Below are 20,250 nucleotides of genomic sequence, written 5' to 3'. Positions count from 1 at the left end.
AATTTCATCTCTTTGGTTAATTACTTAAACCCTTATTATATTTTATCAGATGTAAGCATGGCAATAAATATAATGTTATTTTATGTAAAATAGTTTGAATAATATTTATCATTAAACAAATCTTGCAAATTAATGCGCGTAAATTATTGTGTGACCTTTTTGCACTAAAAATATCATATTTGGGGTATTAAAAAACTTAATAAGCAATAAAAAATTTTCTTATATCAAACTTTTTACGACTTAAGTGCTAATCAGTCACAAGTATCGAGTAGTTTAAAATAATGAAAGAAAAAGATGGGGTCAGTGATGTTAATTTTGAAATATTTGTCAAAATATGTGATTTTCAGGCAAAAAATGGTGTAAATTTTATCTTGTCTTCTTTAATATTTTTTCATTTTTTGGAAAAGTTTGTTGAGGGAAGGTGTAAAACTTAATCTAAAAGTATAAATTAAGACCTATATTAAATATTTTTAGCAATATCAAAACGGAAAATATTCTCCGAGTAAAATTATGTGAGGCTAAATTTCCATTACATTAAATTTTATAAATGTGCAGATTTGCAGAATTTTCTGCTAAATATCCTTCCACCCAAAAAAAAAATAGTCCCCCATAAAGCTTGCTTCTTTGTAGATTTTTGAGCAGTTTTTTCGTTGAATGTTAAAAAATTTACATTGTTGAATTCAAATATGTTATAAAAATCGAATTTTAATAAGTAGTTTTAAAGTAAATGCTTCTGCGTAAACTTTTCTAAAAAGCTGACGAGTGACATACCTTAAACTGTCAGTGGCTTGGAAAGGTGGAACCTTGTTTTTCTAATTTTAACTTGAACTTTTATACTCTTTGTTTATTGATTTTTTTTTTTGCCTTGAGGATTAGGAATGACGGGTTAGGAATAAAAACTCAAGTTGTTTTCTAAAACGAGGCAAAATAACGTCAAATAAGTTTATGATACAAGGATATGAATCTCATATTAAAAGATCACTTTGTATAAATTCTGTGATCGATGCAATGACATTGTTTGCAAAAACAATATAACGTTTAATGTAATATTGACAGGCATCTTTGATAGTTTTTTTTACCTTGAATTGTCTACGTATTTTTCTGTTTACCCCATCATGACAAGGATCACGTGATAGATTATACCTGTCGACAGGACGGTGATGGTGACATTCGGAGCACATGATTTCACCCCCTAATTTCAGGAATCAATGTTGACTCTGTACATGCCTTGAACTAGTTTTATAAGTAAAGAGTAATTGATTTTTTGATATTTTTACAATTCATTTGATTTAAAATTTTGCATGCATAACAATTGAAACATAAAATCTAGAAGAAAAAAAAATCATTGCTTTAAGAGCCATTCTCTGTAATGATTTGAAATTTTATATAGGAGCTGTGGCACGCATAGTCTCAGAATTTCTCCAAACTCTCTATGATAAAAGTTATTGATACCCTAAACTGAAATCAGGCAAAAAATTGGTTGCTATGTTTTATAGTTACCATGGCAAATGTCTTAAAGTACGAAAAATGGCATTTTTTAACATGTTTAGAGCCCCATAGTTAACATTTGCGGCAAAGCAAACAATTGGCAATGACTGTTTCCAAAAGTTGAAGGTCAAATGTTTCAAATGCATGATAAACATGTTTGGTAAATCAACTGTTACATATGTTACTATGGTAACAAAGTATTCAAAAGTAAAAAAGATATTCATTGAATTTTATAAGGTCATACACGTAAAAATAAAAAAAGCAATTATAGGATGAAATGTGACCAAATAATAGAAAAAAGAGCCTTGAAACATATACCAAGAACAACATATGATATTTCATTTTGGTTGGCAATGGTTGCCAAGGTTTTTATACCACAGAAAGCCTTCAAAGTAACACTCTGTATGTTTAAATCTGATCCTATCTTTTAAAAAAGCAAATTTCCTCATAACTAATGATCAATTTTTAAAGATGTTGGTGTGCTCCTAGTTTTCCCATTTGAAAAAATTCAGATTAAATTCTTTAAATAGAGCGTTGCTATGGAAATAAGCAGAAAATATATGCTTGAAAACCTGAAAAATATTTTCTTTCCTTGGATACTTACCCTTAAATGTAGATTCCCAAAACTTTTATGATTGATATTTATTAACAGCTAACCTGACTTTTAATTTTGACTATCATCCAATCTCTAAGTGGATGCAAGAAGTTGGCACACAGGGTTTAATATTGATATAAAGTTCACAAAATCGAACATTTTCCTTTCTTGGTAACCATAGCAACAGTGTTGTTTTCTTCATCAAATTTTATCAATATATGATATTCAACTTCAGTTCTAACAGATAAGTACTATTCAAGCTGAGTCCTTTAATTTGTTTCTTGATAAAATGGCAATTTAATTCTTAATGCAGCGAAAAATAATTCACTTTTAAGCACTGGTACTTTGTTTCCATGGTAACACTGCAAAGTAGCAATTATACCCAATTTTTCTTATGGTTTTGGTGTTACAAGGTCCTAAGGATGCATATTTGCCAGTCTTGAATTTTCACGTTTTTCCTCAAGACAGTAGCATTAACCCAATCTTAGTTACTGGTTTTGCATGGTTACACTGTGTTACCATGACAACCATAAAAGTTATTCATAGAATAATATTGCTTTTACTTGTATACTTAAGGTCAAACATTTTCATTGTTTTTCTTAAGTTGTTGATTGAGTTTGAGCATGTAACACCTAAATTAGTAAATATGGAGTGTTTTTCAGCATATTTTAGCATTTTAAATGTATTCCAAATGTACCCTTGGTTACCACTTACTTAGAGATATATTCTAAACAGTTTCTTTAGAGTATAAGTGACATCAAGGTGTCATGTTTTTGTGAGAATGGTTTGTTTGCTTTTTCTAGTTTTTATCAAGCCACAGTCAAGATCTAAAGTGGCTGAAAATCTCGATTTTTCAAACTTTTCCGGCTGTTGCTATAGCAACCGAGACAAATAGCAACGAAATTTTGTTCGATATTTGTTTCTGGTGTCAAGTACTAAGCATGGGTGAAGTTTCATCAAAATCGGTGACCATGCGTGGCAACGAAGTTTAAGTGGTTACAGAGAATGGCTATTAGAATTTAGCCTGCATTTTTACAATTTAAACATAAAATCTATAAAAAAAAAAATGTAAAAAAGAAAATTAAATAATTTGATGCACAGTAACATTTTTTTTTAAGAATGCATTTTAATTTTTTTTTTTTTTTTTTTTTTTTTTTTTTTTTGAAAAATTAATGTAAATAATTTGCAAATAATGATAAAAGATTTCCTTTTTCCTTACTTTAAAAAAGGGGAAATACTTTTTTTTAAAGATTTGTACATTTATTTAATTTTAGCAAAGGAACAAATGTTCGGTGTCCAGATTGCTGATATCACCCCTTCAAATATTCTTCAAGTTATCAAACAGTATAGTCAGGAGCAGGACATTAAACTCGGAGATGTGTTTGTAAGCTTAGATAGGAAGAAGATGGGCTCTGTGACAATTCAGGAGTTTATTCAAGGCCTACAGGTATCATATCGACAGTTACTATAATGAAAATATAGTTTCATAGTGACGAGACACGAAAGGCACACTAAACATACTAGTAAGTAAAGAAGTAAATGAATGGGAATAGTTAATCAAAAACAGTAGATCGGAAGAAAAATTACTTTCTTTTACCTCTGCTTAATTCATAAATGGCGCATATTGCAAGCATTTAGGGAAATGGAATGAAGAGCTTGGATTACTTTAAATAGACATTGCTTCAATCATACTCTACTTGACTTTACATTTCCATTGGAAGACAGACTGTTTACAACTGTTAATTATATACACACCAGACTGACTGCTCACGGATATTTACATTGAATACTGTTAGACTGGTATGTTATAAGAAGAAATGTTTTGGTATGCTACATAGGAAACAGTTTTGTTTCCTGGTATTTTGGACCAGACCATATACTGTACCTTTTTTATTTTACTCCATATGAATAATAAAGAGTTGGTCAAATTACATATAGGTTTACGCTTTTCGATAGAAGATAGAATGTTAGACATTTCTTTATGAGAATTTGTTGTATCAGTGACAAATAAGGGTGTGTCACCCGAGTTCTTCCTATTTGTGCAAACTGAAAATCCTCTCAAAGTAGTAACAAAAAAAAACTTTGGAAAAGTATCATAATTTCATGCTTTATGTATAGTATATTTTGTGATTTATAAACAATAACTTTTTAAATTGTTCAAAATGCAGAGTTGTGGTTTTGAAATCCTAGAGTCTCAGATGTCGACACTAGTAGATCTTCTAGATGCCATTGCACCTGAAAACCTCATAAATTACAGGTATGATTATCGGGGGACTTTCGATGTTGATTTCAAATTAAACATTTTACAGACATTTTAGGGATGGATTAAGGTTACGAGTTGATACCATATTTATAACGTCAAGATCTTTACAATTTTTGTAATCTTGACGAAATCGAAATAACAATTACATGTCTGTTCTTTCATGTGAATTTTTATACTGTAATTTGAAAACAAAAATAACTTCATATATTCCAATAAGTTTTTCTTTAATCTTGTTTTAATGTCTCTTTTACAGCATCTTTAAGAGCAAGTAAGGAGAATATAGGATCATTAAAAGTAAAACGACCGGGAACTTATTTGATATTATATTGTATTACCACCAGAATATCTTTTTATGTACTTAGTATTGCATGCCTAAGCTATTTTTGTTAATACTACATTAATATTGAATGCTAAATTTGGGAATACGTGATGGACAGTATACATGTTGGATTATATTTGCTTTCAAAATACCACTTTTTATATAAGATTTAAGCCAAAAATAATCTTATATTGGACGAATCCTCGAAATTGCAACTACTAAGCAACATATATTTGCATGAAAGTTTTCAACCAAACCCATTAAAACAATGGGCATAATTGCTACTGTTCAAATAGTAAATTAAATTTTGAAAAAAATGAATGTAAGGTTAAAAAGTGACAAAATATTGTTAGCAAATTCAACAACTGAATAATATAAAAATGGTACTAAAATGATATTATAATTTGATTTCAAGGTACCTTGCATTCATAAATATATAAAAATATCCTTTTCCTTGCATGAAGTGGCAAATTTGAAGACAAAAAAAAATGGCTCCAAAATTGGATTCAAAGAAATTGTCATAAAGAAATAATCAAAAACAATAAAATAATCCATCAAGTTACTCAAAATTAAAGATCAGTTTGGAGTGGAACCTGCATGGAACTGGTTTTTTTCCCATGTGAACATTCTTATTACACTAAATCTTGTTCAATGCAGCACTAGTCGTTTTACGCTCTCTTTATCCATAATGTTGCCGGATTTCGAAAATCGATCATATCATTCAGAGAAAGCACGATCAGGAATACGTCACTGATGAAAAAATTGCCTCGTTTTGTATTCAGTAGTTGTGTTGTTTTACCTGTGTTAGTAAGACCGTGTATCCTGGGGGACGTTGGCCTTTTTTATCCGCAATGTGTTTTTGTAATGGGAGAGTCCTTGGTGACTGAACTCGTCTAAGATTCTTATATTGGTATAATGAATCAACACAGATACAAGTAATCTGTCTATTAATTTTCTAAGTATAGTTCTTGCTGAAAATTTGTAGCTTGATAATAAAATGCACAGAAGCACTGTTCGATAAATATGTATATAATTTTCGGTGCATAATTGCTCCAACCCAGGTTGAACCGGTTTATAGTGTTATACTATTAAATTCACTCCTTAAAATTAAATTTTCCACTATGAAGGCAATTTATCTTTCAAGAATGCCTTCAAATTGAGTAAATATCAATTGTTGTATCTTATCATATGACAAATTCATGCATTGGTTATATTGTATTGAAAGGTTGTTCCTCATGGTAAACAATCCAAAGCTGAAATATATTTGTTAATACACTGCTGGTAAAGACAGGTTAAAACAGAAATGACAAATCAATTTGAGTGAGTTTTAGTGGGTTGAAGATGGCATGTTGTGTATCTCGTTCTGCAGCTTATCCAATTCTCTGTGGATATTGTACATGAAAATAAACACTCCTTTCTGATTTGTAAGCAGGCAATCTTTTTCTTCCTGTCTATGCTCAGCCATGCAGTTTAAATGATTTTAAAATAACGCTTTAAATTTTTAAATAATATAATCCTATATCTGTACTTAAGACATGATACATTCCGAATTTAAAAATAACCATCAGAAACTGGAATGAAAACGAAGTTATGAAAGCGTTCTGCGTTCATGTCCACGCATATTGTTTGCTGATCGTAATTGGCATATGATTTAACCTTCCTGACTGTCAAAAAATTGTAAAATGAACAACCTCAAGAGATAAATGTACTAACTACTGATGAGTGATATAAATTTGTAACAATCCGCAAAAAGAAAAGCTCTCTTTATCAAATTAATGACGTCACATCACCGACGGGAATTCGATTGTAAAACGCCTCTGTTAACACTGCGTATAATGCATCGGTTGTATCTCCCGTAGCGAAGTCAGACGTATATATAGATCGGATCACGACTGCTGCATTTTCTTATTGATGTCAGGAGGTTTATGAATGAAAACCCTCTTGTACCTTGCTGTTAATTATTGTTATACGAACCACACGTGAGTCTGTATAATGGGAAACCAAGGAAGTAAGAAATTAGGGAAGCCGTCAGGAAAATTTGAAATGGAAGGTGAAGAAGGTATGCATTGTCTTTAGTCATTTTTAGTGCTAAAGTGAATTTTCTGTTTTGATGCTTATAAATATAATTTCACATTATCATTTTTTATATGTTTGCTAACAATGAACATGATGAATTATCTTCATATGCTTGAAGGGAAGAATAATTGTGGAATGAAAGTTTACATAGTAAATAATTAGTACTTGTATATAATGTTTACATTATTTGTAAATAAAGAAGGGTGTCTTAATATTTTTTTACCCCAAATATAACTGCTAGTTAGTTCTTTGCCAATGAAACTGCTGGGATTTGCTGTCAATTGTGAAATTGCATGAAGTCTTTAAGTAAAAAGTCTTCCATGTATTTCAGAGTTTAACATGTTTGAATAAGTTTGCACGAGAAAACTTTATTAAATATGTATTAGAAATCCATGTACCGGTATATTGCATCTTTGAGAAACTATATCTCTGAAGGTATGTATATCCTTTAGAACCCTCAGCCTGTTACCTTGCACGTTACCTTTGAAGTTTGGCTTGGCTTTCCTTCTGAATAAGCAATCATGTTTATATCGTAAACTTATCAGGGAATCAGATATACAAACCTTCAGGATTGATGAACACCTTAAGAACACGTATTTAACACAGGCATTCTCTAAATGCATTCGATTAGCTTTTTTTTTTTTATACCTTTGAAATTATAAAAGTGAAGACTATAATATTATACAGTGAAAACAGTGATACTTTCAGATGAGTCAAACTAAATAAATAAACTAATTTTGATTGAGAAACAGCCTTGAATGTAGCTGGTTAAAGATTGACACTCATAAATAGTAAACAAAAATTCTCGAAGAAATTTAATGTGGATGACTAAATTATTGATTGTTACAAAATTTTATTTATCAATAGTTGTATTTATGATTTTTTGGATAGCGCAGTTAATGCCTATATGACTCTAAATTATTTAGATTGAAGAAAAATCTTGCCAATTTTATTTTTTTATGGCTATCTGGAACAAGCTTTTATAAACATTGATCGAAAAAACACGATCGTATAGAGATTGACTATCTTCGTATTGTGTAGCATCATTAATGAGGTACATATTTTCCAATAGCTCCGAGAAACAAATTTATCTATGTGCTTGATTGCTCTTTAAGATTGACTTTCTAGATTTTTCTTTTTTGACCTACATTTTAAATTCTGTCCATCTTATATAGTACATGTGTAATGATAAGTGGTCATTGATATTTCCCATGACATTTTTATAGAGTTTGCGATTCATTTAATTTAATAGGTACATGGGATAAAATTTTGTGACATAAAATTGTTTTCATAAAAAAGTCGAATCTTGAAAGATTCGGATGTACTGCTTTGCAAAGAGACCAAAGCAGTCGGTGAATCTGAAATGGAACGAGTAGAAATTGATTTTTTTTTCTCTGTTTCACATTCATTTTGCACTGTTCAGACATAAGACTGCAGAGCTCAGGAATGATTAAAGGTAAACAACAGGATCTTTATACACTAATCTCCGCTGGCGAACAGAGGAACGCGACGTTTGTAGACTGTTTTGATTTTCTGTTTATTGGACGAATACAACTGATTATCAACTATGTAGGAGTTATCAGTGCTAAAGAACAATTAGCTATTTTTTTCGAGTATGGATAGAAAAAAGAGTTTATTTACCTTCTAATTATTTGTCACTAACCCAATAGACCAGAAAGTTATTGACCTTCAAGAGGAAGTTAGGTTTATGCACTTTGGCTAAAAGCTGTTAGGACTTTTTCTGATAACAATTCTTTGGTGTCCACCTGCCCATATATTTTTTTCAATAGTCAACCCTTTCCTTATGAACCACTGCTCAATTTCAACCCAACTTGCCAGAACGCTTCCTCGGATAGGGGAGATTGAAGTTTGCATAAATATAGAGCTACACCCTCTTTATAGGGGAGATACTAGTAATTAAAAATAGTGAAAATGGATTGGGGACCTTAAAAATTGTTGCAAGATTCACTAGACCAAAAAAAAAAATTTGATTGTCTGTTTGTTTGGGCCTCAATAGAGTATCATGATTTAACATGGAATATGTACGAGAAATGAATATTTTTTTGTTGAACAGGACCACAATAAGCATATCAATATGCAAACTTTAAGTAATGCAGATTCCACTATGTTTCATTCATAACCCTTTGAGTGTAGGACGGGGCCACATAATAAAATCAAACGTAGTTTTTTTGAAATCATTTTATTTAAATCGTTTTAAAAATACCTAGGGCTACTTTACTTTACGATCATATATTATCACTATGGAGAAGAGGACACCACAATTGGTGTATAAATAAACAAACATCTGGAAATATTAAATGCAAATTTAATTATGTTTACGTGAAAATAATGGCCCTAACAGTTTAGAATGGGGCCATAATAGGGTATCAAATCATCAAACTTTCAAACTTTGCACTTGTGAAAATACTACCAGTATCAAAAATTTTTAAATATAAATTCCTTATACAACTAAAAAACAATAAAAATACTCTATAATGATATATAAATAACTTGTTCGCGTTTTACTATAGTCTTAAATAACTTACAGCTCAAAAAAAAAAAAACCTTTACAAATTATTATCTTTTTTATGTTGATATATATAATTTTGATTTTAATGTTATTAAGAATTCAATAATATAAATAAATGACAATCTATCCTAAAAAATATGAAGTTGATAAGATTTAAGAATTAAAGGATAATTCAGATTGAATTTAAGTTCTTTTGTAGAACAGGATCCTCTGTTTTATATAAAACAAAAATTAAATTTGATATTCACCTTTCGATTTTTATTTTATCTGCAGAAAGTGATACCAAAGCAGTACATCAAGATTTTGAGTAAATATACAAATGTATACAATGTACATTGATCATGTAGGATTTTTACTAATATTTGAAATGGGTCATTATAAAGGATAATGAATAAACAGGGTAAAAAGGTGGAACAACAATCAAACTCATGCATTCAGTAAAGAAAACGATAGGGACGAAAACACGAACCCCTGAAAATATTAGAGTTGGGATCAGGTGCCAAAGAGGAGAAATCGTCCTCTGTTAATCGGTTACAACCGCTATGAGTCCTTTGTATTGATCAGTTAAAAAGAGCAATCCTGTGGTGGCATATTTCTGAGCCCTACATGCAAGATAAATTATGTCAACACGCAAGAAAATTATGTCAACATGCAAGAAAAATATGTCTACATTCAAGATAATTATGTTGACATGCAAGTTAAAAGATTTTATGAGAGTCTGGTTTTATGATGTGTAAAATCATGTACGTAAACCCGTATCTGACATCATAGATGCAAGATGCGACATAATTATGACAAGATGCGGTTTACTTATGTTAACATGCGAGATAATTATGTGGACATGCAAAATATTTATGTCAACATGCGAGTTAATTATGTAAACATGCAACTTCTTTATATGAACATTCAAGTAAATAATGTTAACATGCAAGATACTTATGTTAACATGCGAGATAATTATGTAGAAATGCAAGATATTTATGTTCACATGCAAGATAATTATGTTGACATGCTAACATATTTATGTCACATGCAACTTATTTATGTCAACATACGAGTTATATTTTTCCATACAAGATATTCATGTCAACATGCAAGATAATAGAGGTTGCATATCAATTTACATATCTTGCATGTTAACATAATTATCTTGCATGTTGACATAAATAAGTCCCATGTTGACATAAATAAGTTGCATGTCTACGTAATTATCTTGCATGTTGTCATAAATAATCGCATGTCTACATGATTATGTTGCATCTTGCATCTACGATGTCAGATACAGGCGCTAGTAAGTAAATTTACTCATATTTAAATTTTATTGTCTTATAAGATTTGTAATTTAAAAGCCAACATAATTAACTTGCATGTTGACATAAATATGTTGAATGTCTATATAATTATGTTGCATGTTAACAATTTATCTTGCATGTAGAGGCAGAAATATGCCACCATATACAATCCGCAGAAAAATTGAAAAAAAAAAACATGGACTTTCAAAAACAGGTGTTCAATCAGGTGCCATGTTATACATGTAAGGAGTAGGCATTTCTTTCGACGGTTCCACCATATGCTCTACAGCATGGTGATGTAAACGGAATAGTTTTGTGGTACATTCAGTGGGGAAAATAGCCCAACGATTTATGAAAGGCTTAATCAACATTCTTCCTAAATATTGAAACTAACCACTGAACACAATTGATATTTTCAAGAAATTAAAAATTAAGTCTCAAGACCATAAAATGGGAGCAAACTTTAGTTAACATTTCAAATAAGTATAACGAAGTTCTAGGAAAGTGATAATCAAACAAAATTTTCATTGTGAGTTTGACGACACAATGAACACGGAAATTGTTAAACATGTATGAAAAAATGATGCTCAGGATATTTAGACTTATGTCTAGTTTCAGTTTTCGGTTTTGTTAACAGGTAAACTAAGCTACATGAAATATGATCCAAAGAAAAAAAAACGAAGATAAGGATAAATTTTTTTTAGAAATTGATTTTTTTTTGTCGCTGGACTTTGTAGTTTGGTTATTGAGTGTATCTAGCTCATGAATCAAAAAGTTGTTTAGTGTTCTTGTTAATCTGATACTTTTCGTCTATGATGGCAGGGAAAAAAGAATAAAAGAATTCAGGATTTTGAGCTAATAGGATAATCATTTAAGTTTTCATCGTCTTCTGAATTGTCATATTCATGTGTATCAACACGAAGAAAATGTTTCCCCCCATTTTATAGGAATATAAAACTCAATAATATTCTCTCAGATTAAGCGAAACTTTGGTATTTATTCTATATCGAACTCCAACGTCACCCTATGAAGTTTCCCGATAAAATCTATTGCAAACATCAAAGTCGTAGTAATGGCCGCTATTAAATTACTCTACTGGGAATAATTCTATGGTGTATGACATTTTGTCGCAATTCTTATGTTTCACTTAGTTTTCATTTTTTTTTTTTTTTTGCTAAATATAAACCTAAGAGCATCAATAAATCATATGTTTACTCACGATTTCTTCTACAAGATTCCATGACTGGTATACAATAATATATTAATAGAAAATAATCAGCTTTTTCTTTCAGTCGTATAATCTTGAAACTAACAAAAAGACCAGTATACATGTTTCGCCAATACTTTGTTTGCTACCTAAGTCTTCAAAAGTTCTTTTGTCATTTCCTCTGCAAAAAAGTTTTTAAAATACATATTTTAAGAAGATAAACATTTTAAAATAATAATGTAAGCATCAAAATACCATCAAATAAAATGAAATAGAATCTGTACAGGTAAAATAGAAATGACATGGTCTTTATTTTAACATTAAATTCATCTATTAGTCTAATAGTATGACTTGCACGGATATTGATGAATATATTTCAACCATGCAGGCTGAAATTCCAAATAGACGATAAGGATAGCAGAATTCGATTTACAGGATAAACAAGTACATGTATTATAAATATGGAAAACGTACGACACATAAATCTATAAGGACAGGCATTCCTGGAATATTGCATTATCAATACTATAACCCTACCGACAAGTGTAACCTGGTTGTCATTAAAAATCGACAATGACAAAATTCCGCCAAAAATCATCGAATCGGAACAAAATGCAAACTTAATCTGTAATTTATCAAGATTAATAGTTATAATATTGATGATGATGATAATAATAAACCATAAAATAACTTGTTTATATAAACTGTAAAAAGAAGTTTTCCAGAATATTACCCAGCTCAGTTACCTTGCAAAAATTGTAATGCAAGGTCAGGAACATGCACACGCACATAGTAGCTAGATGCCAAAACATCTCTACCTCGCAAAGCTTATATAATTTGCAACTTTGGGGAATATCCTGGATGCAGCAAGTCATCTGTTGTACATGTATTGGAATATAAGCTTAAAGTGCACAAAAATATGCCATTGTAGTTTCTAAAACATAGTAATTACATGAAGTTGTTAAGGAATTGACCATACGTTATCAGAGTCCAGTATGTGTTCTGTGGAATGCCAATTAGATGTAAAGGAGCTATAGCCGCACAATATTGTACAAATCGTCTTGAAGTACATATTTTTGTGTTATGAAATGCTTCAATTATTTTTAATACATAAAATTACTTTTTTTTAATTTTTATGAAACAACTTTGGTAAAGTTGAATTGAATTTGCAAAACTAAAAAAAATCATGAGTGGGTCTGGGAAGTTTCGTTGGTATTATTGTGATTTATTGGGCGTAGATGAAATATGAAAATAACAGAATTATGAACTCGAACAGTAATCAAGCTTAAAGTCCTTAAGGTGAGGAAGCAAACATCCCCTGTCTACCGACCACGCCCGCCATGTGCCTCTATTCATGCTCTAGTAAAAGGAAAAAATCCGTAGATTATGGTCTTAATAAAAATGCCAATCAACGTTCGACTTCTTGATAGATTGCTGGCAAGGTCATTTATTAACGACAGATATCAAAATTTTGACGCCAAACGTGACTGTTGCAATCCTTGTGACGTCAACTTGTTATGTGAATAGCTTGCCTTGTTTTAGATATTGTGCGTACATAGAACATGCTCCTGCTTATGGAAACAGCTGGGAGACATGAACTCCATAATTCACAATACAATTTAATGCAATTTATTGTAGACCCCTAAGAAGTTATTGCTTTGACTGTACTTATAATAATATCCCAAATATCTTTCGATTTTACATCCCCTTGATTTCAAATTGCTTTTCTTTGATATAAATTAAAAGCTTATCAATGAATATTATATTGTAATTGTATAAGTAGATGCGTTGTGTATTTTCTTGCTAAGGGTGTATTGAGCATAAATCAGTCAGACCTTTCCCATTTCACGTCCGTCATCTACCCTCGACCAATGTTAGACTCCTTGTCAATGTATCTGCAATTCTGCATTATGCTCTAACAGATAAGACATTTAAATAATTTATGTTTTATTAACCTAAATACACTGTTTTCCGACGAATTGTGTGTTATTTGTGTCTTTATGCCCATTGCTTTGTTCTTGTTATACTATATTATTCTCAATAGTGATGTAATTTTGAAAATAACAGATTTTAAAGTTTTTGTTAATTTTCAAATGTTTTTTTCAGCAAAAATATTACAAAGATTAGAAGATGCTGAGGAACAAGAAATCGACTCTTATGATAAGTTAATGGCATGGCTTCTTGAAATGGCATCAAATGAAGAACACTATGGACCGGATAAAGCCACCCATGTGGAAGAAATTAAAAAAGCATGCGCACAAGCCAGAGAAAAACGAACAGCTTGGAGTCAACACTCTGCGTCATGTGATTCACATACTAGTGCAGAAACTTCTCAAATGAGTCGCTCAGGAAAATCAGAAGATTTTGTTGACATTAAATCACGGTTAAGCGTCCCTTTTAGTAGTCGTCAGACGACATTAAGTGATGAAGATGAAACTGCATCTAACGATGGAAAATACAGACTTGCCATCCCATCTTTGAGCAGACAGGCAACCTCAAGTGATGACGAAGAAGGCGATGGAAAACATCGACTGGTTGTCCCTTTGTCGAGTCGACAGACAACCTTTAGCGATGATGATCACAGAGATGGAATGGGATTGGATTCGGAAGATATTTCAGAGCACACTGTGTTAGTGCCACCAAAGGAGTATCTAAAACATCTGGATCCAAAAGAAGCTCTAACAAGGCGGAGAAAAAATTTTAGAATGTCAGGAAAGAATCCTATATTCAGTGCCAGTGTAGGCCAACTTCCGGACAATAATGTTATAGCTTTTAATTCTGGTCTGTCTAAGAAATCCGCTAGTATAGCTGTTATGAGACAACCAACCTTTGAAAGAGAAGAAAGCATAGAATCACCGGCATGTGAAGATTTCGAAAAAGTGTTGGATGACAAATTACTTGATCGGAACATCAAAGACATACTTCTTTCTGTAGAGGTCTTATTCAACAACAAGTGATTCACTCAGAGAGCACCTGCAGGAGAAGTACTACATGGTTTCCACAAGCCTGTATGGAAACAAAACATTTCAATCTGCCGATGAAAGAAACATCCGTTTCTGATATTTCTTGATATAGAAAGGATGAGCGAGCAAAGTTGTTTTTGTAGCAAAAGAAAATGATTACCGAATTTGGTGCTTGTTCGTTGTCATACTTGACAAAGGCCGTGTACAAAATCAGGAAATGTTATTGTTGGAAAAGATGGGACCCAATCAATTACAAACATTCCACGTGGAAGGATATGTGTGTCAAATGAACTTACATATTTGTCAACCTGAGAAAGGAAGGTGTTTATTATATTGTGCTTTGAATTATTGCTTTAAGCAATATATTTTATGTTTTTTTTTAATTTTTGTTTTATATATATATAATGGCATGAGATGTTTCAATTAAAATGTCGTTTTTACTCTAATTTAAACTGTGTAAAATTTGTATTATGAATAAATTTGTTTACAAATTTTGAAGCAAATAAAACGCTTGTATGAATACTAGAAATGGAACTTTGAAAAATTTGGTACAGTGAACAAAAGTATATATATGCTATGTACTTTAATGTATTGATTTTCTGCGACTTTTTAAACTAGTGGTTGTACTTTGATTTTTCACTGATATTTTGGTGCTTTGAATTGTTATGATGCGTTGAATAATTTTTTGGGTTGGATTATGATAAGTATAGCATTGATACTGGTATCTTGGATGTTAAATTTGAAATTAAGGTTTCGCCAAAGGTCAACATGTCCAAAAATTTATTTTTACAATAACTCCAAAACTATGTGAGGTATAAAGTTAAAACTTTTACAGTTTATAAATGTTTCATTGATTAACAGATAGAAAGTATCACTTGATAAAAAATACTTGGAAAAAATATTTAAATTGAGAAAAAAATCTTTTTAAAAATGCATGTATTTTCAGAAAATCCACTGAATTAATTCCGTGCTTTTAGTGGAAACCATCACTGCAGAAACAAAATATGTTTATCAATGAAGAGCTAGTTGGACTTGGATAGCCTCTGGAAAGATATTTTCCCTGTTTATTTTGTCCAAATGTTAAGACTTGAAAGCGAAAGTACATTGCAAAAGGCGGGTTCTACAGGGGTCTTGTCTTTATACATGTCATGCTTTCAATAACAGCCTTTCAGAGACCATTCACATCCAACTTGCCCTTTAATGATAAACATATATTATTTCTGCAATGATGGTTTTCACAAAAAGGACAGAATTAAGCAGGTGAATTTCTCTTAAAATATGCACATTTTCTGATAAAATTTTTCTAAAAAAATATCTTTTTTAAAATACTTGTTATCAAGTGATACTTTTTATCTATTAATCGATAATATATTTATAAACTGTAAACATTTGACTTCATACAACACATACTGTAGATTCCTAATTCAACGCTAGGAATTAATTTCCGCGTAATTACGCGAGAAGCACCACTCGCGAAAAAATATTACTCGCTTTTATTTTTATAGTGCTGAAATCTATGTAAAATCTATTGATCAACCGTCCATTTGCGAATTATAATTCTCGCGATTTGACGTTTAAGAGCCAGTTCGCGATAAAAAGTACTCGTGAAAAATAAGGAATCTACAGTAGTTTTGGAGCTATTGTAAAAATAATATTGTAGACATGTTGACCGTTGACGAAACCTTAAAGTTTGAGTCTAAAATGATTCATTGGGAATATAAAAAAGGGGAAAAAAGCTTTTAAAGTCAAAAGCCAAGTTTGTCATTTTGAATTTCATTGTAAAACTTTTTTACTTAAGCAAAACAGTGAAACGTTGAATAGCCACTGCAGTATTGTTAAAAGTATCAAATGATCTCAAGATTTACAAGAGGAAAATATAAATTACTATTATTTGAACACTGCAAATCTGTGATGAGAAACAACAACCTTTACTATTGTTAATTACAATGGTTTACAAATATCTATATGGTTATCCAAAACATAAAGCTAGACCGACCTAAGTAAATTTTATTGAATAATATACGCAAGTATATCATTCCTAAGAAATAGACTTTGAAATATCGTGTTGTTTGCATTACTAGATGCATTGAATGCAAAGTAGTGACAAGCATAAACTTCAAATGATAATGGTTATTGATCACTTTATGATATGATTAAGATAAACTAGCTGTTTTCAACTGTGTTACATGTATTAATTAAATAACGCAATTTATTGTAATTTTTACAAAATCTCGAAATAAATGAACATTCAATATATTTTGTTTCTTTTTGCCTGATAAAGTCGTTGATTACGATAGCAGCTTAAAGCATTTATACCAAGACACTGCATATTTGAACAAGTTAATTGAAGAGCGATGCCTCCTCAAGGCCTTGCACTGTACAGGAAGAAAAAAAAGAAATTTAGACTTTTGATATGTTTTAACAGGATCACTACTTTTTTGCACATTTGAAGCAACTTTGCTTGCTGGGTTAAAAAACACGCAATAAAAATTAATTGTTTTTAACATTTAATTTAATTCAATGCTTGGCGCTGTGGTTATTTACATTACTTGAATTCTTAAAAAATTCCCGGTAAATTATTTTAACAATTCGCTATGGTCAAACATTATAACGACTGGCCCACAGTCAAAAGCTAGGGTTTAACTGTAATATCATTATAATTTCAGTTAAAGTTTACAAAAATTAATTGACAATATAATATCCATGTGGTATTGGGGGCCAGGTATTCCAATAATCTGTTTGTGTTGGAATTCCTATTGGTACCGATTGCGCCATGTAATAAGCAGACCTTTTGGTTATAAAGCAGAATTCATTCAAAACTTACACATGAGAAGGACATACCTGTCTTCATGTCAAAATTTAGATATATCGACGACCTTTTATTAATTCACAATAATAATTCTATAAATATGTAGACACGATATATTCCAGAGAGCTTGATATTAAAGACACCACATAGTCTGACACCTCTGGTTCAGATTCGAATATAGAAAAAGACAATATTATAACTTAATTACAAAGCTTATTGATAACCATGACGACTTAAACATCTCAATTGTCAGCTTCCCTTACTTATTCTGCAATATACCCCTTTCACTTATATACGTAGTTTATATTTCTCAATTGATTAGATATGCAAGAGCATGCTCTACGTCTAAACAGTTTCTAAAACGAAGTAAGTTATCTACAAACAAGTTAATGAAACAAGAATATCAACAGTCTCGTTAAAAGTCGTTAAAAGTTCTATGGGCGATACAATTACTTTGTCAGCAAATACATTTCATCATTTAGTCAAATGCTAATTGACGTTTTTCATACTTATTATTAGGCCAGTATTTACACTGAATTGTCGACGTATTTTCCGGTATTTGCAGATCTTGACAAGGAGCACGCAACGGATGTGACCGGTCGGTATGGGATGCTCACTTTTCCATGGCATCTGATCCCATTTCTGATATTTCAGGGATCCATGTTTGCTCTGTTCCTGATTTATATAGTTTGCATAGACTGTTAGGCTTATTTGGGTGCTGTTCATTTTCAAATATATTTCACTGATTGATCTTTACGTCGCAGCTTGGAACCCTAGTGCAGGATATGGGGAGACCATATAATCGAGGTTCCGAGTCGCAGTAGGAAAAAAAAGTACCCTACTACTCAATGGCCCTGAGTGCCTAGTATAGCTCTAAATTCGCAGTCCTCAACCGACAAGTAGTGGAGTCACCAATGAATGAAAAATTCTTGAGAAGAATTGTTCGACAACAAACAAATATACCTATTTATTTTAAATCTGATTTGAAACATCTCAGGTCAAAACACACAGAAATATATTGGAATATATAATTCTAAATGAACTAGGAAATAAATACATATATTGATGCATAATGTAAATTCGATTAATTCCAGATCTCCCAATGGTCATTGTTACGGTGCAATGAATTAGAATATAATTTGATATTTCTTTATGAGCAAATGGACTCTGTGGGCGTACTGACCCTTTGCACTCTTATATCTATATCTATATATATATATATATATATATATATATATATATATATATATATATATATATATATATATATATATATATTCCAAAAGTTTGATAAAAAATCCACACAAGTATTTAAATAGTTAAGGAATGACTCTAATTCTTGGCCAGATTATCGAGTATAATATGGTTTGGGTCAGTTTCCGCTTTATAATCCGCGAAGCGGATTATAAAAAAGCGTAAACTGACCCAAACCATATTATACTCGATAATCTGGCCAAGAATTAGAGTCATTCCTTATAATTTAATTTTAAAATAATTAAACAACTGGGGATGTAAAATTGTGTTGTTTTTATTAGTTCAAATTTACCGCGCAATAATACAACCGTAGTAACGGAAGTGATGGGAAGCAAGGGGAGGTAAAAACTGATACATAGATCTAGCAGCCATGATGCTTGTTTACATGAGGTAAGATCGAGCAACTGTTTGAAGTTAAAGGTACATTCATTAAATCTGGAATTTTTCATGAATCCGAAGGACTGGAAATGAGGGGATTGATGGATACAGATGATTCAGCTGGTTGTCAAGGGGGTGTGTCCCCATACCAAACCAGATTATACAAAATGTTATGCGTTCCTTTTTGGAAATCAACCAATGAGAGACAAGAATACAAACAGAATTAAATTATTAAAAAATAACAGAATGCCGATTAAAACTCTACCGGTTTCAATTGTATCATCAGGAGTTTGACATATTGCTATAGATACAAACATTTCAAAGTATATTGTGACGTCATGTAACGTCAAAAGTGTTGCGCTTTAGTACGGTTCATTGTGACGTCATTATGTTACGTTATTACGTTAACAGTTAGACAAATAATGCGGGAAAATTGTAAATTGTCTATTATGACAGGGCGTTTAGCTTTGGTTGAAATAATGAAATAAAAAGTTTTTCCTTTGTTTCACGTATTTTTTTTTCGGAAATCTTGTTGTAGAACTTGTATATAGGAAACACTGTAGAGTTAGGAAAAATGTTTTCAGCTCATGTTCTGATGTGTCCGCTCACGGCAGTGCACTAGTACTCGGTTTGACGAATTTGTTGACGATGGACGGTCATGCGGTGTCTTAGGGTGTCCCCGGTTTGGCCAATATAATGCTCGCCGCATCCTGAACATGTCATGACATATATCAAATTTGAACTTTCGCAGGTAAAAGAAGAATGAATAACGAATTTTCTTCCGTTTTTAAAAATAAATTGTTCGGTTTCCTGTAAAAAGGGACAGGTTCCACATCTTGGATGATGACATTTTTTAACACCGGCTGTTTCCTCTGTATTGTTAAATTTGGCTCGTGTTAAAATCTTCTTTAAGGATGGGCTCTGTCTTTTACTTTTGATCAACTGAAATTCACTGAATACGTCTTTCATCCTTGGATCATTCTCTAAAATTGGCATGTTGGTTTTGATGACTTGGAAAAATTCTAGATTTTTTGGATTGTGTGTAGATACGTAGGGAATGAGATTTTTTACGGGTT

General features: G+C 31.3%; 2 protein-coding genes across 3 annotated transcripts in view; both read left to right on the top strand.

Annotated features, from left to right (window-relative positions):
* The window catches only part of LOC134231572 (leucine-rich repeat-containing protein 74A-like), a 17,057-nt gene extending 11,369 nt beyond the window's left edge, over positions 1–5,688 (top strand). The window contains exons 12-14 of the mRNA XM_062713539.1: positions 3,358–3,530; positions 4,252–4,340; positions 4,600–5,688. Of these exons, the coding sequence (XP_062569523.1) occupies positions 3,358–3,530; positions 4,252–4,340; positions 4,600–4,618 (281 nt within the window). The 3' untranslated portion in view covers positions 4,619–5,688. The remainder of the gene's footprint in view (positions 1–3,357; positions 3,531–4,251; positions 4,341–4,599) is intronic.
* Positions 5,689–6,224: 536 nt separating this feature from the next.
* On the top strand, positions 6,225–16,118 carry LOC134231573 (uncharacterized). Of its 2 annotated transcripts, none has more exons than XM_062713540.1 (2): positions 6,225–6,724; positions 13,877–16,118. In XM_062713540.1, the coding sequence occupies exons 1-2, from the start codon at positions 6,658–6,660 to the stop codon at positions 14,725–14,727; spliced, it is 918 nt and encodes a 305-aa protein (XP_062569524.1). In that variant the 5' UTR covers positions 6,225–6,657; the 3' UTR covers positions 14,728–16,118. The 2 variants fall into 2 exon arrangements, with proteins under 2 accessions (XP_062569524.1, XP_062569525.1); XM_062713541.1 differs by lacking the exon at positions 6,225–6,724 and adding an exon at positions 8,082–8,197.
* The last annotated feature ends 4,132 nt before the right edge of the window (positions 16,119–20,250 follow it).

Source organism: Saccostrea cucullata, unplaced genomic scaffold (assembly GCF_032062105.1).
Source record: "Saccostrea cucullata isolate Sc308-1 unplaced genomic scaffold, CSIRO_AGI_Scuc_v1 ctg626, whole genome shotgun sequence".
NCBI classification, from domain to species: domain Eukaryota; kingdom Metazoa; phylum Mollusca; class Bivalvia; order Ostreida; family Ostreidae; genus Saccostrea; species Saccostrea cuccullata.
Note: the sequence above shows the minus strand (reverse complement) of the source record. Positions and strands in the feature narration are given on the sequence as shown.

Bases quoted from the DNA above. Each gene is read 5' to 3' on its own strand.
- LOC134231573 (XM_062713540.1), top strand. From the start codon at position 6,658: ATGGGAAACCAAGGAAGTAAGAAATTAGGGAAGCCGTCAGGAAAATTT. The intron at 6,725-13,876 runs GTATGCATTGTC...TGTTTTTTTCAG, and splicing joins TGAAATGGAAGGTGAAGAAG to CAAAAATATTACAAAGATTA.